The sequence below is a fragment of the Phoca vitulina genome, unplaced genomic scaffold (genome assembly GCF_004348235.1).
Source record: "Phoca vitulina isolate PV1807 unplaced genomic scaffold, GSC_HSeal_1.0 scaffold6, whole genome shotgun sequence".
Classification (NCBI taxonomy): Eukaryota; Metazoa; Chordata; class Mammalia; order Carnivora; family Phocidae; genus Phoca; species Phoca vitulina.
This window is the reverse complement of record NW_022589709.1, coordinates 15,360,370-15,372,417: the sequence shown is the minus strand read 5'-3', so window position 1 is coordinate 15,372,417 and position 12,048 is coordinate 15,360,370. Positions and strand designations below refer to the sequence as shown.

Sequence of the window (12,048 nt, the reverse complement as noted above, 5' to 3'; positions counted from 1 at the left end):
CTAGTGTAATGTAAATAGAACCATGTATTATTGTGCTATTTTGTGTCCAGCTTTTGTTCAGTATGTTTTTGAGATTTCACCCTCATTGTTGCTTTTATCATTTAATTGCCAAGTAGTACTCAACAGTGTCTATGTACTATTATGTTTGGCAATTAGTCTATCAAAGGCTTTGAAACTAAGGGTCAGAATTAATTTGCTTTTCAAAAGCTTATCTCAGGTGCTAAAGTAAAGAATGAACTGGAATGGTCCAACTATGGCAGTTGGGGGGCCAAGAAGGCTATTACCAGTCCAGGCAACTGTAGTTTGGGATGGATGACTGCATGCTACATCAAATTCCCAGTTGTAAGCTAGTAAACTTGCAATTTTCTGAGCAGATTCTCATCTGTAAACCCCCTTGTTGTCTTATGCGGGACTGAAAATTTAAAGGGAGTTGAGAATGTATATTGACTGCTAGTGCAATGGGATGCACGCTCCACAGGGCAAGTTAACGGTTTTGCTTACTGACTAATCCTAAACAACTAGACCTTTGGGACACAGTATGTAGTTAAATGTTTTAGATTCCTATCTTTTTCAAGTATGAAAGTAATATACAGCACAGCAACCTGACATTTTCTACTTTTCTCCAATTTAAGACTCACAAAATTCAGGGAGTTCTATAGAATACAAGTATTTTGGATACAGATAGGAGAACCTCCAGCCTAAGAACACAGAACAGAGCCTCAAGCCTTCAACAGGATCAAGTAGTTTAATAAGAGTAGACAGACCCTTAGCACAGACGAGGCTCTAAAATTTTCTCAAAACCAGCTCTTAGAACTTTCACAGCATTAAAGAGGACCTCTACTGCCAAATGCATGAGTCAGGGAGCAACTGGCTCTTTGGCAAGAACTGGCTGGAAGGTAGCCTTAGACTTTCTAAAATAACATTAACCCTTTATTGTTAACTATACTGGAGTTTTAAAAAAATTAAAACAAACTTTAATCCTTTATCTCCAGAGCCCAGACCACTACCTTTTATTCAGAGGCTCAGTGTATGTGACCCTCAACTTTTCTTGGGACAATTTCAAACAAAGCCCCACAACCTGGACGGTTTCTCTCCCTCATTAAGCTACTGGTTGTCAAGACCACATAGTAGCTTCTGCAGCTTTATGACACACTATAAACCTCATACTATTACTTGCATGGGTCCATTTAGAGTCTGATCTGCTCTCCCCAAATGGCCTTATTATGTTCTGTGGTTGAAATTTAAGGTAACACAACCTTACATGATTAAGGCATCAAATGAAAAGAAGCGTCCCTCAAGTTACCAAGTGCCATCACTGCCCTCCAAATGCTGACAATTCCCCATTGCTTTTCCAAAGGGTCTGATCTGATCATCCATAAAGTGAAGCTAATGAGCACCACCCAACCCAGACAGTTCCTAATTGCCATTTTTTATTTTAAAAGATTTTGAGAGAGAGCAAGCAAGAGCAGGGGGAGGGGCAGGAGTGGGAGCAGCAGATTCCCCACTGAGTGGGGAGCCCCATGCAGGGCTCGATCCCAGGACCCTGAGATCAGAACCGACTGAGCCACCCAGGCATCCCTGCCATTCTCTACAAGAAATGGATCATTCCAGGTCTGAGAAAGAAAATGAAGATGAACCTGGAACATTTTCTCACTAGAAAGCAAGACACTATCAGACTACTAGAGTCTGTGATGGTAGGAACAAGCTTGAAGGGGACTCCATCAGCCAAAAAAGATATAAGAGCGAAATACCAATACATAAAAATCTGAATCCAAAGTACTTAATTAAAACTCACTACTTTCAAAAAAAAACAAACTCACTACTTTCAGAGGTTGCTAGAACATCAACCTATCATTCTGAAAATTGGTAAAGAACAGAACATTAAAACATGTTTTTCAAAAGTCAGGTAGAGGCAATACAAGTGGGGATTTTAAAGAAAATGCCTGCAAAATAGTGAATGGTATTGCTAAAGAACTAAGCCATTAAACATTCATATTCAACACTGGCTTAAGAAAGGGAAATATAGTTATTCCATCAAAAAGTACTTTAGGGGCGCCTGGGTGGCTCAGTTAAGTGGCCAATTCTTGATTTCAGTTCAGGTCATGATCTGAGGGTCTTGAGATCAAGTCCCTTTTTTCAGGCTCCCTGCTCAGTGGGGACTCTGCTTGAGATTCTTTCCCTCTGCCCCTCCCCACACCCCTCCCTGACTCCCTCTCTAAAATCTTAAAGAAAAAAAATTAGCACTAGGGGGACGCCAGGGTGGCTCAGTCAGTTAAGTGTCTGCCTCTGGCTCAAGGTCATGATCCCAAGGTCCTGGGATCAAGTCCCTCATTGGGCTCCTTGCTCAGTGGGGATACTTCTTCCTCTGCCTGCAGCTCCCCCTGCTTGTGCACTCACGGACCAAAAATTTTTTAAAGATTTTATCTATTTGTCAGACAGAGCAGAAGCAGGGGGAGCAGCAAGGCTCCCTGCTGAGCAAGGAGCCCGACGTGGCACTTGATCCCAGGACCTTGGGATCATGACCCTGAGCTAAAGGCAGACACTTAACCAACTGAGCCACCCAGGTGTCCCATAAATAAAATCTTCAAAAAAATTACTAGGGACAAAGGGAAATAATTTTTTCCTTATTAGTCTTAGAAAACTAAAAATGCTTTAAAATTTTTTAGTTTTCCCTAAGTACCTCAATTGTATGTTTTTTAGCAATTAAACCAATATTGATCTAAGTATGGCCAATCTCACTTAACAGTTTGCATTGCACAAAAGTGTTTTTTAAAGAAAGAATTTCTAGTCACAAGCCTAGGAGTTCAATTTTCAGATTACCATATTTTGTTGGCTGAGGTCAAGTACCAAGCACTATTAAGTGACTTTGGAGGCACAAGAAAACATGCCCTACCTGCAATCTTTTACAAAGATGGATCTGATCAGCTTAACTGAACGTGCAAGAACAGGACCACCAGTAAGGCCATCGGCTTTCCCTCAGAATGGGAAGTCCTTTCGGTTTTCCTGCTACATTAAGTACCCATCAGCTAAGCCCAACGGTTAACTTCTACACAAAGCAACTCAAATAATAAACCTATCAGACCTACATTTTGGTTAAGTCATTAAAACCTAAGTATACATCTACTTCTGAACATTTTAAGTAACTAATTACCTAATATAGTCCTACATCATCATATACTGTGATGTGAAACACTATCTAGGGAAGGAATGACTCATCTTTAATGTATTTATAGTTCTTAGTTAACACTCTGGCACTATTTAACACTAGTAACTTTTTCAAATTCATGTGCAGGTTAAGCATTTTAAGATTCTATGAATTTAAAGTAGATGATCTTTTAAACATTAAACATAAAAACATCCTTTAAAATAGACGTACTTTCCAGTGAAATTAAGAACAATGAACATTTACCATTTCCAACTCAATCTCCATTAAAATAAGATATAAAAGGAGAGAAGCTACAAGGACACCCTGCAGAGGAAACGGAATAATCAATGAAGGAAACCAAAACCTGAAGTCAATGACTAGAAGAGGCACCTGAAGCCTGGAAAGTGGGATTTAGAAAGACAGTACTGAACCAACCTTTCCCAACCTCCAAAAGTAAGCTTACTCAGAGCCCCTGCTGGGCTGACTCAGCCCCTAGGGCATCTCTGACTCTTTTGAGTTCAAGCCCCACATTGGATGTGGAGCCTACTTAAAAAAGTAAAGTAAAAAAAAAAAAAAAAAAGTGGTTGCTCTACCAAAACCATTCCAAAGATTAAAAGGCTGATATCTGCTCATTCCCATCAAAGTATTTTGAACTACAGCCTAATCAAAGAAAGCAATCCTCCTAATCAATGTAAGATAGGATAAAAAAAAAAAGTAAACAATACATGTGGTGAAAAGGGTTCCTTCAAACTTTAAATATGTCCCCAAACACCAAGGAAGAGCATTTAGAAGTTAATAAAACCAACACAAATTTGAAGACATAAAATAGTCCTTTCTCCTACTAAAGTTTAAACAAAGAGGAATGATGAAAAACATCCAACAGCATCAAACAAAAGGCCCAAGAACAGATAGAAGTTAAGCAGGAGAGCAAAATCTCCCAAGAACATGCCCCCAAACTAGAGAATCTGTGGAGAACAGACCCAGTCTACCCAGGTCCCAGAACAAGACAAATTATAAAATTTCAGGAAACCAGCAATAAGGGCAATCTTAATCAGTTCTCAGGAAAACTGGTCATATACAAAACAACGCATGAAAATGGCAATAGACTAAGCCATAAAGGGCACAATTAAAATTCTGAGGAAAAGATTTAGCAACACTGAATTTTATGTCAAAAATTGACTTTTTCAAGATTAAAAGTAGTCAGAAAATACTTCCTCCATATATTAGCAAACTACCTGGAGACACCACAGCGAAACAAGAGGAAGAATAGTAATCTAACCACAACCATCATGCAACTGGCACAGGGTAAAACAGATAAACGATGTCAAGGATTAGCCCCTGAATGTCCCCCTGTAACCACCACATGCAAATTAATCCTTTCCCTATGGATCTAAAAATGTATAAATTATGTGCTATTTTGGGCAAATTCAAAAAACAGCCAACAGAATTCATTTTCTGTTCTCGTTCAGATTAAGAACCCAAGTTGAGAAAAGCTGCTACAAGGTGTAAACATGCCACATTTTACCAGTAAAAACTGAGCTAACGTGGATAGGTGGTTTGACTGAACATTTGGAAACACGCTTGCATGGTCATAATTATCATCTGTTATCAAGAGGTGAGAAGCTTTAAACATTAAATGCTCACGAAAAATAGAAGGGTTAACTCTGAGAAGCAGAACTATTTGGAGGGGTAGGGCAGGGACTGCTTCTCAGCGGATTTTAGGGTATTATTTGACACTTTTAACTATGTACATTTATTTCTTTGACAAAGTATAAGAAGGGTAAATAACAGAAAAGAGAAACAGTGCTACTTTATTAAAATACTGAGTTTATTTCACATGTATATTTTTGTCTCCCCACCATTTCCATTTGTCTGACCACCACTACTACTATGTCCTATCATAACATTCCATACATACTTAAAACCAAGCAAAGGGTGGAGTTCCATCTTTAAAAACTAAACAGGCATTTTGGACAACACATTCTTGGCAATGGAACCTGGACAACATTTATCAGACACGGTAGGGAAAGTTCTCACTCTGCATTATAAAAAGGACAGCCAGATATCAACTGTTACAGAAATGAAATAAGACGGAAAATTTTAACAAACTGTTTAAACTATTTTCTTAAAGAGACTTCCTCCACTGCCAGAGATCTTGAATAGCCTGGAAAAAAAAAAGAAAAGAAATGCAGTTAAAGAACCACAACACTTCATAGACACCAATAAATTAAACCATGTCTCTTTGTACAGTTCAACATATCTATTTTTCATCCTACCACCAAAAAGGTCCACTACATAATTAAGAACTAATTTCAAGTAAATTTATACTCAGACATAATTTAATTTCAAATACTTCAAATCAGACATAAAATCATGTGAATCTTTGTAAGCAGAGTCAATGGTACTAGTATGTATGTAACAGCTTAGATAAATGAAATTCAAGAGTAGAGAGGCCAGTTTGGCCAATGTCATCTGCTTTAGGGCTGCCAGATTTAGCATATAAAAATACAGCACACACAGTTAAACACATTTATTTCTAAGCCTATGGAATACATACTAAAAAATTATATTTACTCGAAACACACCAGATTAACTACTCAGACTTGTTCTTATCTGGGTTTGTTAAATCACTTAACACCAATCTTCCAAGACATAATCTGCTTTTCCATTCTTAAAATCTAATGATTTAATGTGGTCTACTGACAGAGAGTATCCCTGTCCATTTCTATGTCCTCCTTTGACACATAATGAAATCTACACTTGTTCTCATGCTAGTATTAACATCCATATAAAAGAATCATTCTTTAAATATGACAGTCTCAGTTAACTAGTTATTAATTATCCACTTCACGTTGGCATTTCTTTTCCTATTCATAAATAACATTCTTTTTCATCTTGAGATGACTGGCTGGCTCAGTTGGTGGAGCATGTAAATCTTGATCTTGGGGTTGTGGTTCAAACCCTGTGATGGATGTGAGGGTACTTTAAAAAATCTTTGAAAATATAAATAAAAATAGTCTTGATATTTGTCAATTCTACAGGATTCAACAAGTTCCTTTAAACAATGGAGTGTACTTCAGTGAGTTTTTTGAACTTCTCTGAATTTACATAATCCTACTGCTAAACATATTTAAAACTATATATAAGAAATAAATAGACTTTATTCAATGAACATTTAAAAATGTCACTAAGAACATTTGGAGTCTTTTCTTCAAAAGTAGGATTTCAGTGCTTCAGATAGATAGGATTCTCTCAACTATTATTCAACCACCACTGGGTTTCAAACACAAGAGAACTGAGTATCAAATGTGAGTAACTCTCACAAAAACCCTCCCTCCGTTCATTCAGTTCAATATAAGTGTTTAAGAACAATCACATGACACTCCAGTCAAAAGAAACATCAGATGTCACTTGAATAGTACTATGTAGAATGAGGACAGCAAAATACCTTTTGTAGAATCATCACTGCTTTGAGTAAACATTGTATCTTTACACAAATATTCACCAAAATTTGATCTGTCATTTCTCCACAAAAAGCAGTACAATTGTTTTCATTAACTCTTAATTCAAGAGCTTCTGCAAAGATTTGCTAGTATTTAAGTCCCATCTGGAAGGGATTTTACTAGCCAAATCCTCATAAGCAACTCTTTTTCACAAGAAAAATTACACAAGCAATGGAAAAATTTCTTTATACGTTGTAACCTTTATCTGTGGGTATGCTGTAAAAACAGGCATTTAGTTTTGATAATCTCTGTAACAGTAAACAGAACTACTTTTTAATGTTGCAGAAATTTCACCCTTGCACTTGAAAATAGGCTTTCAATTTTAGACTCAGAAAATACTTCTGAAGGCAGTGAGTTCAGTCATTTCAGCTGCCAAGACTGATAATACACTGTGTGGAAGGCCTTTACAACTTTGGTTATTTTATCTTCCCCTGAATTTTTCTTATTCACAAATTATATTTCACCACTTTCTTTGGTACTAGTGGGAGAAATCATCTGTCTTATGCTTCCTTGTTAGTAATGCTGGTTTACATCTTACTTTCCACTATGCAATACTGAACTAACAATTGCATATTGTGGTTTCACAAGGATTTTTGTTTAACAAATGTCCACTACTCAGAAAATTCACACTTGCATTTTGGGGTTCAAACGTACACAAACATAATAGCAACCAAAAGAGTGTAATATTGAATTTCATCGCCATGTCAATAAAGGCTGAACTCAACAATAGTAAACAGTGTTCAAACACTTCAAAGGGTTTCAAACTGGAGAAAAATAAGTGCTGCCATTTAAGTCATCTGAGTACTAAATAACTGGCAGAAAATTAGCTCAAACTGACAAAGTTCTTCATTTACTGAAAAAAGTTGAGGCTTAGGGGTTGACAAAACCATTTAACACAGAATATTCTGTATATACAAGACACCTAGCAACCTTACCTGTTTTTACATTTTCCTTTAAAATCTGAGTCAGCAACCATAAATAAGACAATAAAAATGCATGAATTTTTTTCTATTGACAAAATAATGTGTAAGAAATACAAAACTTAACAGCTGACTCAAACTAATATACTGAGTACTAACTACAATTTGGCTTCTTGCTTCCAGATTTTACACTTAGGTTGATTTTAGAAAAATGTGCTTCCCCTAAGACCTATGGAGAAAATGGTCTCTGCCAACGCACAAGAAAGCAAAAGTCCAGACTACCTCAAGTACTCAAATGGAGCAGCAAGGAAAACCACAGAATACTCCCTTTCCCAACAGAGTACCAAAAGTAAAAGTGAGTTCAGTAACCAAGAGGTAATTTACCAACTATATAAAAAGCTGAGAAAAACGTACTTAAAGAGTCGTCTCAATCTCTGCCAACTAAACTCTTAAGTTCCCATATATTTAATCTGAAGTACTGTCTGTGGTTAGGAACCTTTTAAAAGAAGCCAACACTTAAAGAAACTAAAAGAATTATAAATAAATAAATCACAATAAAATATTTGGATTTGGTCATGTCTCCTGAAAACTCAGGTTACCTCTTGGTCAGTCATCCGGAAGCAATTCTTCACATAATTGATGAACTTGGCTTCCACTTTGGGAAGAGAACCACCCTAGGAGACAAAAGCATTATTAAGGGTAAGTACAGAAACACTGTTTTTGAGATATTATGAAATTCCTCACAGATTTTCATGCTATTACATGAATCATTGGTTCATTCCATATCCATTCAACTCTTTCATCTCAATACTTTGTTTTTAGGCCCAGAAACACCTACTGGGCAACAATATTTAGAACCTAGGCCTTTCATTAAGGAGGGCACAGTGATGTAACGAGCATTGGGTATTACAGAAGACTGACTAATCACTGAACTCTACTTCTGAAACTAATAAATACACCATATGTCAATCAATTGCATTTAAATAAAAGAGGGAGGAAAAAACCTAGATCTTTCATAGTATTCCCATATTGATAGGTTTGTCAGTTTTAAATTCTCTCCAACCACTCTAAAAATACAAAATATAAGCTACACTTGAGATTCTTCAGGCACTCAAATGTCAATTTGATTGCCTACTCTATTATATACCACCCAGAACCAAATACAAATGTATACCCCCCCTTTTGAGTACCATATACAAAGAAATCAACATTGTTTATCACTTAATACTTACTACTTCTGAATGATCTTATTTAACATACTAAGTATATCCTCTTTGTTTCCTCTTTTGATAACTAAATTTTAAAATCTTCTATGCATTTTAAAAGATCAAGGTTTCAGAATGCCAAAGAAATCATGGCATAAAATAGGCTAGTGATCAGAGGTATGCTGTAAGATCCTTAAATTGCCTCTATAATCTAGAAAATAAACCTCACTGTAATTTCCATTTTTAAATTATTGTCACATACATTCTTATTTGATTCATTAAAATATTTATTGAGCAGCTAGGGAGATACAAAAGTGATTAAAACATTGTCAAAGAGGTGAGGCAAATGCACACATCATAGAAAGCCAAGTGTAAGGGGTCACTGAAGCACAGCAGTCAAAAGAAAAGTGCTTTGGGAGATCAAGAATGAGATTGCTTCCAGCCTGGAAGGGGGTGTGGGTGGGTGGCAAATCAGGAAAGGGGATCTGAGACTTCAGTCTGGATTGTTGATGACAGTCAGTATGGACTATATTTGTCTCTCCTTTTTCTCTCCCCAGCTTTGGGTTTAATTTACCAGTAGTGCCCAGGACTGTTCAATTCGCCTGTAATTAAACCAAGGAGATAGGACCATATTAAAATGGGGGGGGGGGAATCTAAAAGATGTCATTTTAGCACTGTATGCAAGGGATAAAAATAAAGCAGTGATACTGGAAGCTAGAAAGGTATACAGTAGTACTAAAGCAAAAACACACACATTCTGGTTCTAAATGTTATTTTTCCAATTGACTCTTCACTGCACAAGGAAATCTACTGAAGCCAGGTTAAAACTTAGCACAGGAAAAACAGGGGGAAAGGAGTCACCAACTTTTCCTCACCATCCCATCCCACCTTTACTCTCACCAATTGGGGTCTTATATTTTAACTCACAAAATTATAGCTTTTTTCAAATGTTTCAAGACATTTAAACTGTTTATTCTGTATTATTCTACAAGTCCAAGTTCACTAAGGTTTAGTAAGTTTAGTTTCCCAATCAATGGGAAGCAGGATGAGAGCTAATTTCTTCTCACATTTCCCCTAAGACACAAGGCAACTAAATGTAAGCATATCAAAGATTCAAGATATCACATATATCGACCAGTAATATCTTAGTATAAAAAGCAAATAGAAAGGACTCAAATTTGCTGGAAAATGTTTGACTAGAGTCAGTCATGAGTATTTTTTAACTATACCAACAAGCAACCAGACGGTCTCCACTTTTCCAGAGGCTTGCAATTTTATAAAAGACTCAAACGCCCTCTGCTGGTTCTGTAGCATCTTACAACCAAAAAAAACAAGCAAAGGAAACTATCGAACTAAAGTCAGAATGAATCTTAAAACTTACTTGTATTTCTTTTATTAAAAAAAATAAAATATACATAAATTCAAGTACACACACGAAAAATCATGATTAGAAATGAATATAAAAAACAATCCATTTCTGAAAACAAAACAAAAAGGGGCAGGTATATAAAAAATAAAAAAAATAAACAATCTAGTTCCAAGCCTTCACAATGGTTATTATTTTAACAAAGGAAGGAATAAACCTATCTAGTTTTTCAGGAAAGGTCCTTTTACTCACTTTTTCTATACTTGCTTGCATTTTTGCTTTAATGTCTTCTACAGAACTAGGTCCTTTTGGTGTTTTGGGCGTCTTTTCCTGTTTTTTGAAAGATTCTTGACCCTGAAAAAAAAAAAAAAAAGGTGAATTTCAAAAGGTCCTTAAGAGTACAGCTCTTTTAAGACCCATCCCCTATCTATCTGGATTTTCTCAAGAAAATCACTCTTATTTACAATCCTTCCTTGTAAAATGTACACAACCATAGTCACATTATTTTAATGTCTGAACAATAATTTTTTAACATCATCCCTTAAGAAAGGAATAGGAATAGTTTGAGCTTGCTTTTATATTTCACACCAGATCAGTTCTACACTTAAAAGGTTTCAAAATTGAAACCCAAAGGCCCCAAGAATGAAGCAAGTAAATGCAGCTTGAAATGCCTGAGGCCCATCTTGTAGCTTCTAATGATCTCCAAGCCCATGTACTGTGGTTCTTTTAAGCTGTTAAGATTCTAACACACAGCCAGGGTTGAAAAACTGCACTATGCCATAAAATAATACTTTCAACCAACTCCTTACAGGACACAACTGTTTGTAATGCAATAAAAATCTTTCTGTTGGCATCCTCCTCCACTAGAATGCCAGCAGTCATACATCTAGACAATAATTACCAGCCAGCACACTTTAGCTCTTTGAGACACCAATTACGAGTATTCTCCAAACAATGTCAAATTTCAGACTAGCTTCTTTCATAGGAGAATTTTTAATTTTTCTAACTGCTTCAATGAAAGCTGTGTTTTTGTATGTTGCCACTTACTTTTGTTCTTGGTGTTGATGGTTTTGAGTCTTTTCCATTCTGGTTTGATTTTTGTGCATTTTTGGCTGGAGTATCTCGTATAGACTGCAATTAAAAATTAATCTTAATCAATGCCCTCCTACACAACAGACATGAGTGCAAATAAAACTTACCCAAACCACATAACAAAAGCAGCAGTCAGGCTAAGACAAAACAGTCATTCTGAACTAACAAAGTGGGAGAAGGCCACATGGATAAAAATAGATCGTTCTGCACTACTAGTAAAGTTTTTAGGATGAAAACCCTACTCAGTACTAATTTAAGTATGAGATCATCAACTCCTCCCAAGCCGGCTTTCGTTAATTACAAAACAAGTGAAAAGCACTAAAAAATCTCCATCATTTCTGTTATTAGTTATTTCTGACAACCTCATACCATTGTATCCTACTTACTTTCTTTACTGGAGCCTTTTCTTCAGCTTCCTCATCATCAAAATCATCATCATCATCACTACAAATGAAATGAGTCATTATTACTGATTCCATGCACTCATAAGCCAAAAAAGCATATGTAGAAATTGGATGAACCTACAAGTTTAAGTCAATCAAGACATTAAGAACTTTCATACTTTTGGGGGATTGATTGACAAAAGATTTAGAAGCAGGATCTTGAAGAGCTATTTGCATGTTCATCTTCATTACAGCATTATTCACAATTTCCAAGAGGTGGAAGCAACCCAAATATCCATTAACAGTCAAACACATAAGAAAATGTCATATATACAACTAATGGAATATTCAGATAATTTTGATAGTTATTATTACAATATTCAGATTTGTGAGAGAGCAAGCAAGCATGAGGTCCGGGTGGGGGGGGGGGGGGG

At 36.2% G+C, this 12,048-nt stretch overlaps 1 protein-coding gene across 1 annotated transcript in view; it reads right to left on the bottom strand.

Moving 5' to 3' along the window:
• Window positions 1-4,952: 4,952 nt before the first annotated feature.
• Window positions 4,953-12,048, bottom strand: part of NPM1 (nucleophosmin 1) — a 15,239-nt gene continuing 8,143 nt past the window's right edge. Inside the window, exons 7-11 of the mRNA XM_032403705.1 lie at window positions 11,618-11,675; window positions 11,187-11,270; window positions 10,392-10,493; window positions 8,168-8,242; window positions 4,953-5,309 (exon numbers count right to left, since the gene is read on the bottom strand). Coding sequence (XP_032259596.1) covers window positions 5,271-5,309; window positions 8,168-8,242; window positions 10,392-10,493; window positions 11,187-11,270; window positions 11,618-11,675 — 358 coding nt within the window. The 3' untranslated portion in view covers window positions 4,953-5,270. The remainder of the gene's footprint in view (window positions 5,310-8,167; window positions 8,243-10,391; window positions 10,494-11,186; window positions 11,271-11,617; window positions 11,676-12,048) is intronic.